The following is a 21,032-nucleotide window of genomic DNA, read 5'->3' as shown; positions in this document are numbered from 1 at the left end:
AAATAATATTGAGGTAATTTGTAAATAATAATTAAATGGATTGAATTAATATGTTTGATAAGATTTTACAAAATCGAAAGAAAAAATTAAATTAAAATATTATAAAATTAAAATATTATTATAATATAATTTTTTTAATGTTATTTTTATTTTAAATTTAAAAAATTGAATTATTTTTCGTATTTTGTTTAAAAATTTGAGAAAATTATCATGATTAAATAACTTCATTTGATATGTTTTAATGATTTCAAATTTTATATTTATTTTTAAGATTTAAAAAAAATAAATTATTTTTTATATTTTATTTAAACGTTTGAAAAAGTTGTAATGATTTAAAAGTTATTATAAAGAAATGGAATATTTAAAAAATGAGAAATGATATTTGCATGCTTAGAAGGTGTAATAACGTGCCCTATATTTTAAAAATAAATTAATTTAAAATTTACATAAAAAATATTTTTTTAATAATAAACTTTACTTTTAAAAAAAAGATTAGGGAAACTTGCACAAACTATTACACTAGGCTTGTATCTAGGATTAAAGAAAATATAATTATTTATATCAAAGAGATAGCGGACAACCGTTCTATCCCATTAATTCCTGGACTCGTTTGGTAGAGGACAAACCTCGTCCGAATACTGTAGAACCGTTGTCACTATTTCTAGATCTCTTTTCTAATCCACCATCTCTAGATCTCACTTCCATTTATTATGGACAAAAGTTCTTTAAAGTACAAAAGTCAGTTTGAGCTCTATCTTCATGCACCGATATGTCCTCTTAACACTCTTGGTATCATATTCTCTCGCTCTCTCTCTCTCTCTTCCTATGAGTATGTTTGGAAGGTAATTACATCCAAATCGTGTCTTCAATCACAAGATCAATCTGTCACTTTTTTGGAAAATAGTTGTTGGTAAGAAGGTGAAGAAGGTGTAGTGATTTGTTGAAAACGAGAGAGTATCGAAACTGATCTAAAAACTTTAAACTTTTTTTTTATTTTTTTATCTACCTATAGAGAAAGAAGTATGTCACCTATCGATCAATAACTTACATATGTTCTTAATCCAACAAGGAATATTAACTTCTTTTGTCCTCATAATCATTTTTATCTCATCTCATCTGATCATTACAATTTTTTTAAATTCTCATGCAAAATAAAATAAATAATTTAATTTTTTTAAAATAAAAATAATATTATTAAAATATTTAAATAATATTTTATTCAATTTTTATCTTTTATTTCAATTAATCTTATTTTATCTACGAAAACAAACAAGACCCGCTGAAATATGGTAACACTATAAAGCAGTAAAATTTATGGAACTCATCTCAAAACTAGAATTAATAAAGCAGGAACACTTTTTTTTCTACCTATAAGAAAGAAGCATGTCACCTTTCAATTTTGTGGGCTTATATTGAGTAACTTAAATATATTTCTAATCCCAATCAGTGATCCTCAATCAGAAAATCCAATCCGATCAAAATATATTGAAGTGAAAAAAAATCTTACAATCAATGATCATTACTGGGCACATAACATCATACGGTCCAGATTCGCCCACTTGCAAAGTGACCCATCGCTGAGGCTGCAATCGATATTGGTTGCAGAAAGCATGACTTGAGCAGCCTGTCTACATTTTAGGCATAAGATTGCTTGAGAGCCAAGTTCTGTTAAAGGGTTGAAATACTATTTATGTCAAACTAAGAGACTAAGGACAGAGACATTATTTTTCCAAATTATATATTCAGAACTCTAATATTAGGAGAGGGAAAGACAACCTGAAGAACCAAAAGAAACTGATTGATCCTTAAACCGAAAGCTTCAACATTACCTACCAATGTACCATTGTCACCTTGTCTTTTAAGCAATAACCCACATCCAAAGCTCCCACCCCCACCATACTTACTTTCTCCACTTTCCCTCAATCCTAATGAACTTCACACAACAGCAGCTTGAGTATCTGTGAGCTCCTCACAAATCAAATGGACAATCAGATAGGTTCATTCCAGGCACCGGGTAGAATGGGAAGCTCTGCAGTGTTAGAAACTTCATGCGGATATTTACTTCAGGAATTGAAGGCACTAGCTTTCTTGTATTCTCTTGTATTTATACACAAAAGTAATGATTACAATTCTCATTCTGTCTTCTTTTACCACGATATTGAAACAGATTATCTGGGATGAAGTCGGAGAAGATCAGTTTGAAAGAGAGAAGGTTCTGCTAGATTTAGAACAAGAGTGTCTAGAAGTTTACAGGAGAAAAGTTGATCGTGCAAATATATCTAGAGCTCGCCTGCACCAGGAGTTGGCAGAAGCTGAGGCTGAATTCACTCATCTTCTTTTGTCCCTTGGTGAACGATCTCTTCCTGGAAGGGTACCCTACTTATCAACCCCCGTCCGGTTCTAAACTAGAGTAACAACCACAAATAAGAGCATGCATAAAACATGGAATACAATTATACATCTAAAGCTTCTAATTAAGAAGTCTCATTTAAATCAGAAATTAGTCACAATGGACGTGAAAGCATATTCATGGCTGGAAGTCAGCCAGGGAACAATGAAATTCTGAATTATGATGAGTGTATATTCCTGAGCTAAGAATCTACTCTTGATACACAGAACTCTCAATCCAATTATACTCACTTGGACTGATACTAAGTCTCTTCTGAACAGCCAGAAAAAATGACAGGAACACTGAAAGAGCAGCTAGACTCAATCACCCCAGCTTTGAGAGAGATGCGGTTGAGGAAAGAAGAGAGGGTGAACCAATTTCGAGCAGTGCAAGGACAGATTCAGAAAACTTCTGCAGAAATAGCAGGTCAATCAGAGTACCATGATTTATCATCAATTGTCATGGTGAACGAGAATGATCTTTCATTAAAGAAACTGGAGGAGTATCAGGTTGAGCTACAAAGACTCCACAATGAAAAGGTACCATAAGAATAGTTGAGAAATTCTTTTGTGGACAATAATCACATTATTCATATTAGTTAGTTCTTATTCTTTTTACTTTTATTTACCTTGAAGAATGAAAGTCTCCAAAGAGTGGAAAAGTACATAGACAAAATCCACAACCTATCTGCTATACTGGGGACGGATTCCTCAATGATCATCACCAAAGTTCATCCAAGTCTGAATGAATTGTCTGGAATGTCAAAAAATATAAGCGAAAGTATTTTGGCAAAACTCAACAACACGGTAGAGTCTTTGGAGGAAGAAAAGCAAAAGAGGCTTGAGAAGGTAAGACTTGTGCTGCTGTGAGCTATTCATTTGATATATTATTTGCAGGAGCTGGCACCTGCCCTGCGGCAAAACTAGTTATTTGCTGACCAAATCTAGTAATATATGTACACAATAAGATGTAACTTGAACAAAATGAAGAACAGACCTCATGCAAGGTAAAATAAAATAAATTCAATACTGGTAATATATGTACACAATGACGTGTAACTTGAACACGATGATGAACAGACCTGATGGAAAAAGGTAAAAATCACCTCCTGCTTCAGCCATTTGATTTTCTAGTTTCCTTTCTCATGTATGTTTTGCTTTTAAGTGGAAATATACTGATAGATAAAGTTAGTATGTGCCTCATCTATCTTTGCAGCTATGCCAACTTGGTAGAGCATTGACAAATTTGTGGAATCTAATGGACGCACCCTTCAGTGACCGTCAATTGTTTTCTCATGTTACTGATTTATTATCAGTCTCATCCAAAGACGTATCAGATCCCGGAAGCCTTACTCTAGTCATAATTCAGCAGGTATGTATATAATGTTTATGATACTCATAAAAAGTATTGGAAACAAGGCATAATAATTTAGTGAATTAAATTGTTCCAAGGCTGAAGCCGAAGTCAAGAGACTGGACCATTTAAAAGCAAGCAAGATGAAAGAGCTATTCCTCAAGAAACATAATGAGCTGGAGGAGATATGCAATAAATCACACATGGAGATTCCTTCACAGTCAGAGATGGATAACATAATAAACCTCTTAAATTCTGGTACGATTGAATAATATGTATTTGTTGTCTAGATGTGTTGTGTTGTCCTTGTTTAAAATTGAAGAATCCCACGCACTGACCTAAATGTACAAAAGGGGAGATTGACCACGCCAATCTCCTCATGAGCATGGATGAACAGATTTCACGAGCAAAAGAAGAAGCTTCTAGCAGGAAGGCTATAATGGAAAAGGTGGAAAAGTGGATATTGGCACGTGATGAGGAGCTCTGGTTGGAAGAATATAACAGGGTTATTTTTCTCTTTAAATTGTTATATATGATAAGTTGCCTTCAGCCCTTTACCATTTCAATTACATGTTCTTTATCCAACAATGCTTTCAGGATGAGAATCGATACTCAGTCAGCAGAGGTGCTCACAAGAACCTGAGACGTGCAGAACGTGCCAGAATAACAGCCAACAAAATCCCAGGTTATATTAAGAAGAGTTTCTTTATGCCACATTTTTGCATACCCAATGGGAAACGGGAGTTTTTTGAAGGCCCAAGTGCAATGACCTAACCATGTAAAAAATATAAAAATAGAAAACTTCTCGAGGTGCATAAACAGACCATGCAGATGCTAAAACATTTTTCCTACACAAATACCAACCAAGTAGATTGTACAATAGAACATATCAATGAATTAAAAATAGAAACCTACTGATTTTGGACAGCACGTGACACTTTACCTTGAATCCGAAAGATTATAGGCTACTGCATGGCACTCAAGTCATGGCAGTTCTGATAATTTATCTGACAGTATGTGCCTTCGGCGGTGGTTCAACTGCAGCTTTGGTATATTTACTAATAGCAAAGACTAAGAGCTGGGAAGAAGAAAGAAAGAAAGTTTTCTTGTATGATGAGGTAGGTATTCTCTTGCTTGTGCTATGTTTGGCTAAATATGATTTCCGATGATTGCGTGACAATAATCTGCATGAAGTACCCGCTAATAACATGAATAAGAAACATCATTCAACTTTTGTGAAACTTGATGTTAAGAGATAGTAAGAAAGAATTGACAACTAGAAGTTCAGAAACAGTAATGTTTACAAACAAAATAGAGACAGACATTACCATTCCAGTCAAAGGCCCCATTAGTCTCTATCCCAGTACAACATGCTCAAACAACGGGCTCACATGCTCAATTTTTTTCATTCAAAGTATATACGAAATTAGCAGTCCCATGTTAGCTTTAATATCTAGAAGTCAATCCTGTAAGTCATTGTCCGGTTATCGTGCCTAGAGGCAAACAAAAAACACAAAATCAAAGTTTATGTTGATTTATCTAAAAGAAAAAAACAATAAACCAACTTTTTTTCTTGTATTATCCCTGATGTTGATCACATTCAACCTTGAAGAGTGTTTGGCATAAGTTGAAGTTACCAATAAAAATATAGGGCTTTTGCAATAAAGGAAAAGCTTCAATCTTGAGGCTGCAAATGTCCCAGCTTGTCATAAATTTCTCTATTCACCCACCAATTTCAAAATGCAAACCGTTTTGTATGAACGGGTTTGGTATTGTAAACTAAATGAATACTTATAATAAGCATATGAAAACTAGTAGTATTGAGGAGAACCAATATCAAAAACCTGAAATATAGTATTGAGGAGAACTAATCAAATAAGTGGCGCTCCAACTCCTAGGTTCTTTTAATTCCTGACATTTTGAAACTACTAAAAGGTTACAATTCTATGTCTCCAGTTGGTATTATGCATCACGACAGACTTATTTTGTAAACCATGTAAACTAGTAGATTGAAAATTACTTCTTCTGCTGTCTAGGTACCTCTCCTGGCAATTTTGGAAGAGTATAACATGTTAATACAGGAAAAGGAGGAGGAGAAGCAAAGACAAAGGGTATGAAGAATATGATGACAATGCAGTAGCAAGTTCCTTTTTTTTTTTTTGGGTTCTTTTTGCTAGTCAATTTCTCGTACTCTTACAAGCTTCTGTTAATTGATCATCCTTCTCAAGTGAATCTCTCCTGTTAAACATACTAAAGATATGCACGACATCAACATTTCACAGTAACCAGAACATCCTTACCCTTCTTTTTCACACAGGAAAAGAAGAAGGTACAAAGCCAAGTAGTAGTTGAGAAAGAAAATTTGTTTGTGTCCAGGCCAGGTACCAGCAACCGGCGGCTTTCAAACAGGAGCTTGAATGGAGGATTTAGCAATGGTATCCCTTCAAACAGAAGGCTTTCTCAGGGAATTCAACGCGTGGGATCAAATAACATTTATTCAGCAACACAGGGCATGTCCTTGATGAAGGAAGGAAAAATAGCACAAGTTGAAGGCATGTTTGATCGACCGAGCCTTCCTTCTCGTCTCAGAGATGAAACAGCTTCAGTAGTGTCAACATTTTCAGGCCCAATATCTCCTTAAAATTTGATTCGGACTCATTGATCTTCATGCATGAGGACGCAGATGATATCTGTGCAAATTCAGTCTGGAAAATAATATAATAAATCCTGTAGATGGATATATTCAGGCTTTTATTACAGATTGAAAAAGCTACATAAAATAAAATCGTTTCTAGTGATAATAAATCTGACCTCATCAGATTTGTGATTCCAAGGGCAAATAAAATAACTTTTGAACCCACATTTTCTTACTGCCACATATGTACATTTTTGCAGTTTTAGATGCATATCCACCTATTTCATTTACTAAACCGGCAACAATTAGCATTAGAGACGACTTTATTCCTTGAGTTCGAGTGATGGAGAGACCAACTTAATGGAATGACTTTCGTGGACATTCAGTTCGAAGCACGGCAGAATATTACTTTTGAATCAATAGTTTAGCCAGATCATTGTACTTTGCTGGTAATGCGTAACACCTCCGTTAATATAATCATCAAATTCGCCTACGCATTTGGCCAAAAGACTGTCACAGTCACAATTGAAATCATTCTATATTAGGGCCAGATAATCAAGATCACCAAATCGGAGTGGCTTTTGGTACAATTAATAAGTAGGCCCCAAACTTTTCCATTGTTACCAAAGAAAAATAATCTACGACTCCTCGTTGTCGATCTGAATTGGACTTTTGTTTGCTGACTTGTTGAAGAAGTCATCAATCCGCCGAGTGCCAGCTGGAACCGGTTTCTCAGTGACAGGACGAGGATGAATCTGGTCAGTTATTGGACGATCCAAGGGCTGAGAAGGCAAAGGAAGCGAGTCTAGGAGAAAATCGCTCGTCGGCCGGTGCCTCTGGACGGCGATTCTGATGTGTTCGAGCTTCACTATCCTCCGCTTCTTCCCTTTTGTGACCTCTGCGGATTTCTCAGCAAGGAATCGGATGAAGAGCTCGGCGGAGCATGAGACGAGGAAGAGGGCTTCCGAGTTCACCTTGTTGATGTCCTTGTCTAGCTTCATTATCTTCTTGACCCGGCCAGTGGGGAATTCGGGTAGGATCGTCTCGTTGTTATCTTCTTCCTCCATTCGATGGAACGCAAACGTCGATTGAGATGCCAGATGCAAGTTCGGTTATTGATTGGGGAAGATAAACGATCTAAGGATCTCGAATTGGCGGGAATCTAATTTACTGTCTCTCTCTCATCCAATGTTTAAGAATTTTCGGTCAACATTACCCTTGCATTACCCCAATTGTTTAACAAAGTTTCTGAAACGTATGCGAGGGTGCTTCAGTCATATTGAGGTTTACCCGCCAAAACTTGATCCTTTTCCCGCGTAAAGGAGAGCCTTTTTTTTTAATCAAAACATACTTCTTTTTCATTCATTTGCACCAAAGACAATATAAACATTCCATGTCACTCAACACATTCCATTTCACTCAATACAATACAATAGCACTAATTTCATTTGGTCATCTTCCGTCCATATTTGCTCTCCATACAATAGCACTAATACATGTGCAGCTCCACTTCGTTCTCGATAGATGAAATCAATTTGCCAATCTGTTCTCAAATAAATGATATGTTTTATATCTGCTAATGGTTACCCTGTCTATGTCCAATCAGTCTTGCACTCTTTAATTGCTTTGGATCACATTCTTACCATGTCCAATCTGTTCTAAAAAAATAGGCATGTGGTATTTTGATCATTATTCTTTTCTTTTCTTTTTCTTTTTTTTTTTTTTAATCTTTCTTTCAACGTCTAGTTAGGGGTGAAAAGCCGACCTTACGGTTCGGTACTGCTGGGAAACCGACACTGACCAGCTAACCATTTCCAAGCATGAAAACCGGCCGAAACCGACCATGTAAGGGGGGTGAAACCGGCCAGACCGCTTGCCGGCCGGTTCACGATCTATTGGTCGGTTGGCTCCAATTTGGGCCATTCATTTTGGGCCTTTTTAAAGCCCAATTCATCCTCTTTTTTGGACTCAATTCATTAGTTCAAATAACCAACATTTGTGGGCTTTTATTTGGTAAAATTTTAAAATCAAATTTAAATATTCAATTTCATTTTAATTTTAATGTCATTCATACTACTAGTAACTAATAACTACTTATAATCTTATATGCTAATTACTACTTAACTAAAAACAAATAAATAAAAAACTCCACTAAATGTTTAATACACATTACAAACAAATAAGCAAATAGATCTTAAGCAAATAAGCAACAATTGTTCCAAATATAGATTCCAAATAAAACCAAATTGTCTTAAAATTTCACAAATCTTCATTCTTCAAGTCTTCAAGATTCAAAAGAGATGTCCAATACAGCATTCGACTCTTCAGTCATCAATAGTTGTGATGCATGATGCTCCTAACTCTATATAGAAAAACATCAAATAATCAATATTAATAAATTAGGATAATGAAAAAGAATTTAAATTAAATTATAAAAGTAAATGAATATGTAAATTGAATGAGAAAAATATTACCAGATTCTACCACAAACTTTCAACATTATCCATGGCCTCTCGAATATCAATTGGGGTTGATGGATGTCGCAACCAATTCTGAGTACAAATAAGTGTCTCAACAGTTCTTGGAACCAATGAACTCCGAAAAGGATCAAGTACATGACCTCCCGTACTAAATGCTGATTCTGATGCAACCGTGGAAACAGACATGGGCAATAAGTCTCGTGCAACCCTCACAAGTATATGATAGTTAGGCTCATTAACTTTCTACCAGTTCAACAAGTCAAAAGATTGGTTGAATGCCTCATAATCATCTAAAAAATACCGGTCAATCTCTGTTTTGGCAGATGTAGATCCAGGAGCACTCGATTCTATCAACCACTCATAAGAAAATTGTGACTCATGATTGTCTTCCCCAACTTTTGTGGATGTAGATGGCAGAGGGGGAACATGTTCAGTCGACACTCTCGAGTTAGAACCGAACGCATCATTATACTCCGCATACAAATCTGATAATAATTGCCTCACATTCGATACCAACTCTTGAGCCCTACACTCATCATGAATTTTTTTCAGGTGGAAAGTAAGAAGCCCTAACTTACTACGTGGATCAAGCACAATTGCAATCAACAACATCAAGTTCATCCTATCCAATGAACCCCAATACTTATCATATTTAATTCTCATGTTTATGGTCATATTCATCAAACAATTATTGTCACTTTTACTCAGCCTAACCAACTCTTTTTGAAGCATACAAATATCCAAAAAACTGGCATTTGCTGTGACATATAAAGACCCAGAAAATCTACAAGTGGCATCATAAAACATTTTCAAAAATTTTACAAATACCCGCACTGTCTCCCACTCCTCAACTCTAGGAGGCTCAATGTTTCCATCCTTAAAATAAGAGAGAAAATTGTGATCCTCACTCTCCATCCGCCTGAAAGCCTTGTCAAATTTTTTAGCCGCCTCCAACATTATATAAGTTGAATTCCATCGGGTTTGCACATCAAGGGATAATATTTGTTTACAATCTATTTTCTCTTTTTTCTGCATATCTTTTAAACTTCTATAACCTTGCAGGGGAGGAGCGCACATATCTAACCGCATTTCTAACCATTGTAATGGCGTCATTACACTTCTTAAGACCCTCATTTACAACAAGGTTCAGAATATGAGCATAACATCTCATGTACATATACTTTCCCCCCAACACATTTCCAGTCAAAAAATGCCTCAAATATGAAATTGCAGTGTCATTTGAACTAGCATTATCAACAATAACAATAAATATCTTATCAATGTCCCAATGAAGAAGGCACTATTCAATATATTTTCTATAATATCCCCTCGAAAATTAGGGATTAAACAAAAATTAATGATTTTCTTTTGCAATTTCCAATCACTATCAATGAAATGAGCAGTCAAACACATATAATTAAGATTTTGTACCGATATCCACGTATCGGTAGTTAATGAAATCCTCATTCCCCCAATCTTAAACAATTTCTTAAGTTTGGCATTTTCAGAAGAAAATAGTTTCATACAATCTCTTACAACCGTGACTCGACATAACACTTTAAATCTAGGTTCAAGTAACCAAATCATCTTCTTAAATCATTTCCCTTTAACAATTCTAAATGACAATTCATCAATAATTATCGTCTCCGCAAGTGCCAACCTCACAGCCTCTTCATTATATTTGTGAGTAACAAGATTCCTTAATACACTCTCACTCTCTCCAACCCCCTCCGAAGTTGCATCACCTACCAATGTTTTTTGGTATTTATCCAATGGCCTACGTTTATGAGGATTTTTGGAACATGAAGGTAGATGGTTTTGCATGGTTGAAGTTCCGTTTCTCTTAGAGTGGCAAGCATATATTTTGCCACAATAATTACACTTAGTCTTAGGATCATCTACCGCACAACCCTAAACTTTTGTAAAATGGTCCCAAACAATTGACGGATCATTTCCCTTCCGTTTCTTAGGAAGTGGACAATTACTACTATTAGGGCCACTTTGGGGTCTTGGTGTTTGGGTCTCTTCCAAATTAAATATTTGGAAGTTTGAATCAAGATCAATTGGACTTGACGAAGAATCCATCTACCATGTGAAAAATTATATATATCACATAATTACACAACAATTAAAAAAAAAATTCAACACAATTTGTCGATTACACAGCAGCTAGTTTGCAACGTGACAAACATGACAAGTCTAAGACTCTAATCTATATTTTGGATCACTCATCAGTCACAACCTCACTTTCACAAATTTAAAACAACAAATACCACATTCCAGTGATTCTACATTCCACATTATATTAATTCAGCAAATGCCACATTCCACAATATTAATAATTTAATTCACAACCAAATCATTTGATTTTAATCTAAATGAATACTCACATTGAATTCAAATGGGTTAGTCTCGGATTTGGCTTCAGCCGCTTCACAGTGCAACAATTTGATTCAAACTTTGAGTATCCCTGTCCAGTGTCCATACACAATACACAATTAATTATTTAGACAACAAATGTGAAGAATAATATGACAATAAATTAAAAACCCCAAACTGAATCATCTTGCCGTGAAAAGTTAAAACTGAGACATCAAAAAACGGCCAGTTTACACTTCAACCGTTCAAAGTTTCTACAAATATACTTCTACAGATCATATAAAATAGAAATTGGACTACAAACTATAAAATAGAAAAACTATAATTAAAATTTGTAAAAAAAAAAAAAGAAAAGAAATATTGCCGTGGGGGTGAGCGGCAAGCCGGTGAGGTGCGGTGGTGCACTCCATGAGGGAATCTAATCGACGGTGAGGTGCGACGTTGGAGTGAGACCGTGGGAGTGAGTCTGTCACTCTGTGAGACCATGAGGGTGAAATGGGTCCAAGACTCGAACGGGATGTGGTGGCTGGAAGGAAGAAGAAAATTGTGGTGTTAAGAGACCTGAAAGCTGAAGGGGAAGCCACAGGGTGTATAACCCTGGAATGAAACGGTGTCGTTTGGCTTTAAGTTATGTTTTTAATATAAAACTCTCAAATGGAATGGCGCCGTTTCACTTAAATGAGTGAAACGACGCCGTTTTAAATAAGTATATTTTTAAAAAATATATAAATAAAAATAGTCAGCTGGTTCAGCGGTAGAAATTCCAATCATCTTTCCCATTAAGTAAGAAAGGGTTATTGTTACAAGCCGGGGCATTCTCTTTTGATACTAAACCAGACAAAGCCAATTCATTCATTCTAGTATATATTTGAGAGCAGTCTTGTACAAAATCGGTGGACCTGATTATATAGCACGACACTTTCTTGGTTTTGGATCTTGAGTCTGCGTTAGAAGCCCATTTCGAGTTTTGAATGCTTCAATTTACTTATAATTTCTTATTGGTCTCCTAGCATAACTTATGTTGTTGTGCAATACCATGAACTGCATATACTCCGCGAATTTCAATAAGAAAGACCTGTTTACAATTTATTTGCTCAGGGCATTTGCAAGGAAGAAGGGAAGAAATAATGTAACCGTGGATGACCTTGTGCAAGTTATTACTCCTAAGGGAAGAGGTGGGTTTATTTCCTTTTCTATTCTTCCATAGATACTCATACACTCTTTTAACTTTTCACTTATAAACAAGCTCTACCACTTCTTTGTCTATGATCATTAGTTTAGAAGTCTTTCTTTAATTCTTCCAGCTTTCAAACTAATATTCATTCCAGTCATGATGATGGTAATTAGAGTAACCTAAGTTGAATGATATATGGATTATTAGTTACAACTAAAACATGTAAATTGGATGTCAAATGACTTCATGCTTTGGGTCTAAGTTCATTCAGGGACTGCCAAATTGCTTGGTATCTTAAATGTCATGTTACTCACACGGAAATAATTTTACCATAGTTGTAATGTTAATTGTTATCTAGGATTTAACTATTCGAGTATTTTCCATATTTTCTGTCAATGTTTGAATGCTGAACTTTAATTAACTCCATTTCTGCTTGAATGAGCTATCTTCAACTTTAATCATAAAGAACCAAAAAAAAAATTCTGAAACCTCATTTGGTTTTATAACCGTGTGTTATGGTTCACTTTTCAGTCACTGCTTTAGATTGACGCTTTTATGTACACTAAATCATACATTGACACGTATTATTTTATTGCTGTCACTCAAACTCTCTGTATTTTTACACTTATCCGCCTTGCAAAATTATTGTCTGCATTGGTTGTGTTTATGCAGCTCCTGTTCCTAATTCGGTGAAGGCTGAGCTGTTGCAACGAATCAGGACTTTTCTTATATCAGCTTCTATTTGACGTTGTTACATGATAGGAGCTGTCCTAAAGCCTTGCTTTCCTTTACAAATGGAGTTTCTCTGCTTTATTATCCCAAGTTTGTTAGGATGAAATCTTATCCAATAACTTTATTATGAAGAAGAGGCTATGATTTCCTTTAGAATCACAAGTTGCATCTAAGAACAGATACGATTATTTCCTTTGGATATGGGGCGTAGCTGCCGAAGTTGAGAGCTAGCAAGTCATACTGTCATAGTCCTTAGTTGAGACATCCACTTTTTGGGCTTATATGGATAATAGTAGTAAGATAGTTTGTGAATGGTAGTGAGATATTTTGAGTTGTGTATTTTTTGAGTCTTGAGAAGTGAGAGAGAAAAAATTGAATAAAAAATATTATAAAGTTAAAATATTATTAGAATATAGTTTTATAATATTATTTTTGTTTGATGATTTGAAAATGTTGAATTATTTTTTATTTTTTGTTTGAAAGTTTGTGAAAATTGTAATGATTAGTTTGAAAATTTTATATTTCAATTATGTTTGGAAAAGAGATGAAATAAGAATTTTGAAACAAGATCTATTTCCAAACAAGCCCTTATCTTCTTTTTCTTCTTCTTCTTCTTGGATCTATACATCCTTAGGCCCCATTTGGATGTTAAGCTGAATTGAATTCTTTATGAAAAGTAATGAGTTGAGATGGTGGAGTTAGTTTTGTGGAGTCCACATACGATGAGTTTAGATGTGTTTGGATATTAAGATGAATTTAGATGTATTTATGAAAAGTTGAAAAATGGTGTGGGTCCCATGTGTAAAGAGGTGTTGAGTTAAAAAAAAAATGTGGATTCCATATATAAATAGATTTTAAGTTGAGATGAGTTTAGTGATTTGAAATTGAGTGCTTGGATGTTAGATTCAGTTTAAAAGTAATCCAACTTTCAAACAGGACCTTAGCCTTATTTTAGACCAGTATATCTAGCATTACTATATAACCATGGAAAATGCTAGGATGCTCCTCTAGTTTTGCGGCTTTTGCCTACTGGGTTTGACTGCTCATGTATTTTAATTTTTTTTCTTAGTAGTTAAGAAAGTGTCTGCTAGTAAATTTGTATATTTTTTTTAAAGTTTAAAGATATTTAAAAAAATGTTTGAGAAAAAGAAAAAGAAAAGAAAAACAGTGCAATTGTATTAGCGGCATATCCAACGATACATGCTAGGTGGCAGAGTAGCATGATCCTATAACCCCACGTTGATATGACATAATGGGTCCTGCGATAAAAGTTAGACCCCATACGAATATTTATGTGAAGACTAATGATACTTTCATAGAACCTACAATTTATTAATGCGATAATATTATTTTAACAAAAATATTTTTTTAATTAATTTCATGCAATATTAATCTATTTAAAACAGAGTTAAAAAAGAGTTTTGTTATTCATCATCTTTACACATCATATTTTTTTTTTTTTTTTATTTATCTTAAACTGATTGAGTTCTTCTACTCATAAGTTATATACCACACATATATGGTGAAAAATTGATGAGTATACTATTTTTGTTAAAAAGACTGTTGATTCCAACCCACCTTGTTTTTCTACTGATTTGGAAGAGATGCACAACAATCCCATATGCTTGCGATAATCACGAGCCTATGTGTATTGGAAAATGTAAGATCTACCGAATATATCTGTAGAAATTTATTCCTTTTTAGGCATTTGTGTGTGTTTGTGTTTTTAAGTATTTTTCTAAAAAAATTACATACACATCATATGCATTACAAAAAACATAATATACTATTCAATATCCATTTTGATAAAGAATGTTGGCAGGAGCAGCACTTCCCATCTATATTTATACATATTGAGGGATAAATAAAAAGGATAATGCTACTCTGCCGCCCAATAGTAACAGTTGGGCATGCCACACAGGCTAAATGTCATTTTTTTTTCTTTTTTCTTTTCCATATTTTTTAAACATATTTCAATATTTTTAAAAAATAAAAAATACATTAATATATTAACATTCACTTTCTTAACCATAAAGTAAAAAAATAAAATATAAATATATAAGTAGTCAAAATCAATGTTTTAAAAATCGTTCCGTTCCAGCCGGAATTTTTCGTGCCGGAACAGTGACCGGAATGGGATATGTATCTATTCCGTTCCGGTCAATTCCGGCCGGAATTCCGGTATTCCGACCGGAATAGTAATTCCGGTCCGAAATTAAAATTAAAATTAAAAAAAAATAAAAAATAGCTCTTTTGTAAATAAGTTGAAAAATAATAGATAAAATTGTATTTTTAGAATTCAAATATCCCTTTCCGTGTACTAGAAGTATTGTTACTTTTAATAATCTGTCTATTCTTTAATTTTTTTCCTTTATTTTTGTGTCTTAACTCAAGTTTGTGATTTTTTTCAATATATATTCATTTTATAAATCTTTAATTCTTCTATATATATACACATATACATATCACACACACTTATATATATATGTATTTATTTTATTAATTGTTAGTTTATATATACATATAAATATTTATATATAATATATAATTAATCCCTAAACGGTATACCCAAACGTACCGGTACCGAAATATTCCGTTCCAGTGCCTCAACCGGAATGGTCTCCGGAACGGATTTCAAAACTTTGGTCAAAATGATGGGACAAATTTATGAAAAATGCTAGCATTTTCCAAATAAAAAAGCATTGTTTTTAGTGACTTCAATTTATAATTATTTTACTCCACCATACAACTATTTTATAGCTTTACATAAAATGGAGGGTAGGTTTGTAATATTAAATTTATTTTTAGTAGAATAATCAATTTCATTAATTGTTTACAGATGAGTTCTAAAATAATTATAAAATAATTGTACGTCATTACTCAACTCTTTAAACATTTTTACTAATCCGAGAAAAAACAAAAATGAAATACTCTTCTAAAAGAGGGTAGGTTTTATTCTCTATTTGTTGTGTTAGATCTTTTATTGGGATCCTTTCCTTGCAGAATGTGTTGCACTTTGGAGTGTGTAAAGGTAAAAATTGACTAGGATTAGATGACTATATGATAAGACTTATCTTATCATTATATTTGTAATTGTTGGATGAATGTAAAATAATTATCGATTTATCTCTAAACAATATTAAGTTTATCTAGAAATCTTAGAGGTTGTTTAGATAAGTCGTTTAGCTAAAAATCAAGTCTATGAGGATCTACATTTATCCAGAACAAAAACTTAACAGAGATTAGTCACTGTAAAAAAAAGTTATCGTGAAATGTCAGCAATCCGCCAGGACACGTCTTCTCGACTGTTGTTAGTTGTGAGCAGAATCCTACTTTGACTGAACTCTTTCCAGACTTTTCATTTAGAGGGATTCGGTTTTGTAACTCATTAAGGAGTTTGTGCCAAGAATTTTAGAGAGTATATTCCAAGTGCTTGTGAGTGAAAATTCACTTGAAAATTTTCATTTTGTTTTTCATATCTCATTGAGTGTGGTAGTGCTTCAAGTTTGGAGGATCGTTGATTGGATTTCAGTCACTGGAATTCTATGAGAAAATGCAATATTTGAAAATCACAAAAGATTTTGGCTGCTACTACGATAGAAGATAAACGAATCGTTTGTCTAAGCAAATAAGAGAGTCAATTTATAAAGGTTTTGTAATTGATAAATACTTATAATTGATCTTTAAATAATAAAATTGATTTTTCTGATTTTAACAGTCTTGTAGGGTTTTACTTTTAAAATTTTTTTTAAAAGGTTTCCTTTCATAACCAATCGTTGTGTTATGCAAATTTGTTTATTTTCTTTAAGTATTTGATTTGTTTAATAATCATAATATTGAGATCTAACCAATTTATTCACATAAATTAGTAGACATTTTCGTGGTTTTACATAGGTACATTGGGAATTTCAATTGGCATCAAAGCGTGATTCACTCATTCGAGTGTGATCCGTGCCCCTGCAATATGTCATCATCGACTGTCCTGCCGCACTTCAATAGTGAAAATTATGCATATTGGAAAGTACGTATGAAAGGTTTCCTCAAATTGTTGGATGAACGAGTGTGATACTCCATTGTACAATGATGGACCAAACTTGAAATAAATATTGATACTTGGACGAAAAATGAGATTAGCAATTATAATTGGAATAGTAATGGACTTGATGCTATATTTATGGCTATATTTCCAGAAGAATTTAAGAAAATCTCCATATGTGAGATTGCTAAAAAGGCATGGGATATCCTGGAGGTTACGCACGAGGGAACAAAAATTGTGAAAAACTCAAAATTACAATTGTTAACCGCTAAGTTTGAAGAGATTAAAATACTAGAAGATGAAAGTTTTAATGACTTTTATGCTAAGATTAATGATATTGTTAATTCCAAGTTTAATCTTGGAGAAAAGATTGAAGATTCAAGAGTTGTGAGGAAGATTCTAAAGTCTTTACCTAAAAGATTTCAATCCAAAATTACTGCTATTGAAAAATATAAAGATCTGGATGCAATAAAAATCAAAGAGGTGGTAAGTTCTTTACAAACATATGAATCTTCACTTCCTCAAGAAAGAAAATGTAAGTCCATTATTTTAAAAACTATAAAAGAAAACTATGATGATTCTTTTGATGAAGAAAGTCTAAATGATGAGGAGATTGCTTTAATTGCAAATAAATTCATAAAATCTATGTTTAATAAAAAGACTAGTGGTAAACAAAAACGATGAAAATGTCTTTTTTTAAGTAAAATGAATCTGAAAATTGGAATAAAGAAAAAGTTGAGAAAAATGACAAGGTAAAGTGTCATGAATGTTCTGGGTATGGTCATATAAGAATTAAATGTTCAAATTTTAAGAAAAATAAAGAAAAAACGTTGAATGTCACATTTAGTGACAATTCAGATTTTGAAAGAGCTCACCATCTCATAATGAAAAATCTTTTATGACTTTTTCTACTATTGTAAATGGTTTTCCTGAAATTGCACTAACAAAATCTTAGTGGTTGTGATTCGGATGTATCACTTGTTAATGTTGACTAAGAACTAAGTCTACAGGAAGTATATAATGATGTGTATGAAAAAGTGGTCAAATTAAATAAATTCAACAAGAAACTGTATAATAGATTTACTGTTATAGAAAATGAGAAAAATAATCTTTTTGAGACATTAAAAATTTCTGGTGTTGAAGTATCAAAATGGCTACATTAGAAAAAGAATTGGAAATGTTTCAAGAAAAAACAGCAACACATAAATTAGAAAAAATGTTGAGTTTTCATAAGATAAGTAGTGATAGAACTGGCATAAGGTATACGACTTCTAAAGGGAAAGAAAAACTAGTCTTTGTTGACTGTTTCTCATGGAGACCGTTTGTAGGAACAAGTCTCAAGTTTTTCTTCATTTTAGGAGCTTTTGAAATGGTCCACAACTTCCCTCAAAATCTTCATCACGTTCATGGAGCAATTAGAATGTTCCCCATGATAATCTGAAGTAATGGAATACTTGACACGTAGCCATTGAAAGATTGATGAAAGCTTGGCTATAAATATTATGGTTTGGTCCCTAAACTCAATCTCTCAATCTTCTTTAGTCTTACACCATCTAATTAGAGTTAGTAGAGTTTAGAAATGCCAAACGGGAGTGAAAACAACATCCTAACTTGAGCAGCACCAATGGCTGGAGGTATCGTTTCTTGAGCACTACAGTTTTTTTATTCCTTTTAAGTGTTTATTTCGCATTATAGAATTGTTATTAAGCTTACATTTGGTATCAAAGTCAGGTTTTATTCTCTACCTTGTTTTAGTGACGCTCTATTTTGTCTCTATTTTTTGTTGAAAATTTAAAATTAAAAAAAAAAAAACTTTTGTCTCTATCTAGATGGTTTTTATTTGATTTAATTATATGTAATTTGGATAATTGTTGTGCAAATTTATTTATTATGCTCATATTTAGTGTGCATGAATTGATTATCTCTGCTCTATATTTATACATGCAATTTTTGGATGAGTATATATATAGTTAAATGCATGAAATTAAATGTTGTGCATAATATTATAGTTTTAATTATGCAATATTTATGCTTATATTATGAGAATATTTTGTGCATAATAATAACATGTTAGTATTAGTTAAAATTATGTAATTCATAACTATTCTCATATTAAGTTAGTCTTTATGCGATTTAATGTCTATCCGTATAATTTTAATTAATTAAAGAATAGCCACATCATCTTTAATTCAATAAAATTATATATTCTGATTGATTAGGATGATATAAAGAATATTAGACATTAATTGTAATTAACTATACTTAATATAATAAATTTTATCCTACATGAATTTTTATTATATTTATATTATTAATTAGGATAAAATATCAAGTTATTCATAACTTATCCACAGGAATTATGAATTAATTAAATAATTTGATAATTTTATCATAAAGTTTAATCTAAGATAGAATATATATCAAATTATAATTATAATATATCCTTTAGAATTATGTATTAAGTAAAAAATTTTATAAAATTCTTTTATAAAAAACAATTGAATCTACTTGAATTAAAAATTTAGCCCACATGCATTTTTATGTCATTAGATTCAATTTTTAAGCATGATTTACATTGAAAAAGCATGATATTTTATTTAAGTCTCAGTTTTAACGTAAACAAGTAATCTATAATTTTATGCAGTTGTACAACCTGTAAATTTCTCTTATATTCGTTATGATATTACTAAACTTAAGAGAGATAACTATAAGGTCTGAAAGAAGAGAGTTCTTCTTCATTTAAGATGGATGGACATAGACTATGTTATTTGGAAAGACGAACTATCAACACTCACTCATACTAGCACTGCAACGAACATCACACTTTATGAACAATGGGAGCAATCTAATCGTCTCAACATGATGTTTATTAAGACTAAATTTTATGCTGGTATTCGTGGTTCTGATGATCAGCATGAAAAGGTCCGAGACTTACTGAAAGCCATTGATGATCAATTTATTACTTCAGACAAGGCACTAGCAAACACCTTAATCATGAATCATCCCTAAGGCTCACCAGTGTGAAAGGTGTGTGCGAGCACATCATACAAATGAGGGACAACGTGGCTTAATTGAAGAAACTCGAAGTTGAAATGTCGGAGTCCTTTCTGGTGCACTACATTCTGAACACCCTTCTGCATCAATATGGACTCTTTAAAATCTCATACAACACACATAACGATAAATGGTCAATTAATGAACTCATGACCATGTGTGTTCAAGAGGAAGGGAGACTGGTGATGGAATAGGGAGAAAGTGCAATGCTGGCAACGCGTGAAAAGGGCAAATCTCAAGCCAATCAGAAAGGAAAATGTAAAATACCTCACAAAGCTAGTATTAAGAAAGATTCCGAGTGTTTCTTACGTAAAAAAAAGGGACACATGAAGAAGGAATGCACCAAATTTCAGAAACGGCTTGCGGACAAAGATAATCCAACCTCATTTGTTTGTTATGAATCTAATATAATTAATGTTAATATTAACACATGGTAAATTGATTCTGGATCAACAATCCACATTTTGAATTCTTTGTAGGGTTTGCAAAACTAGGAAGCTAATGGGAAGTGAGCAAAACATTTAATGAAAGGGAATTAAACACTTAATGAAACGACGCCGTTTTTCTATGTACAAACGGTACCATTTCATTAAGTGACTTAATTTAATAAGTGATTAACTCACTTATTGAAACAGCGCAGTTTTGTCATGTACAAAATGATGTTGTTTTATTAAGTGACTTAATTCAACAAGTGATTAACTCACTTATTGAAACGACGTCCTTTTTTCATGTATAAAACGGTACAATTTCATCTCTAAAATGATATATATTATTTTTTATATATATATATATATTATATA

General features: G+C 32.9%; 2 protein-coding genes across 3 annotated transcripts; one reads left to right on the top strand and one right to left on the bottom strand.

Annotated features, from left to right (window-relative positions):
• Positions 1-1,766: 1,766 nt before the first annotated feature.
• LOC122309143 (65-kDa microtubule-associated protein 8-like) lies at positions 1,767-6,602 on the top strand. 2 transcript variants are annotated; one of them, XM_043122513.1, is made up of 11 exons: positions 1,767-2,076; positions 2,168-2,371; positions 2,671-2,928; positions 3,025-3,237; positions 3,605-3,760; positions 3,841-4,000; positions 4,096-4,247; positions 4,340-4,427; positions 4,787-4,860; positions 5,779-5,853; positions 6,060-6,602. In XM_043122513.1, the coding sequence occupies exons 1-11, from the start codon at positions 1,981-1,983 to the stop codon at positions 6,381-6,383; spliced, it is 1,800 nt and encodes a 599-aa protein (XP_042978447.1). In that variant the 5' UTR covers positions 1,767-1,980; the 3' UTR covers positions 6,384-6,602. The 2 variants fall into 2 exon arrangements, with proteins under 2 accessions (XP_042978447.1, XP_042978448.1); XM_043122514.1 differs by having other exon boundaries at positions 6,119-6,319.
• A 217-nt stretch (positions 6,603-6,819) lies between these two features.
• Positions 6,820-7,585, bottom strand: LOC122309145 (DNA polymerase epsilon subunit 4). Its single transcript, XM_043122515.1, has one exon. The coding sequence runs from the start codon at positions 7,442-7,444 to the stop codon at positions 7,016-7,018; it is 429 nt and encodes a 142-aa protein (XP_042978449.1). The 5' UTR covers positions 7,445-7,585; the 3' UTR covers positions 6,820-7,015.
• Positions 7,586-21,032: the final 13,447 nt, after the last annotated feature.

Source organism: Carya illinoinensis, chromosome 5, assembly GCF_018687715.1.
Source record: "Carya illinoinensis cultivar Pawnee chromosome 5, C.illinoinensisPawnee_v1, whole genome shotgun sequence".
Classification (NCBI taxonomy): Eukaryota; Viridiplantae; Streptophyta; class Magnoliopsida; order Fagales; family Juglandaceae; genus Carya; species Carya illinoinensis.
This window is presented reverse-complemented; position numbering and strand designations above follow the sequence as displayed.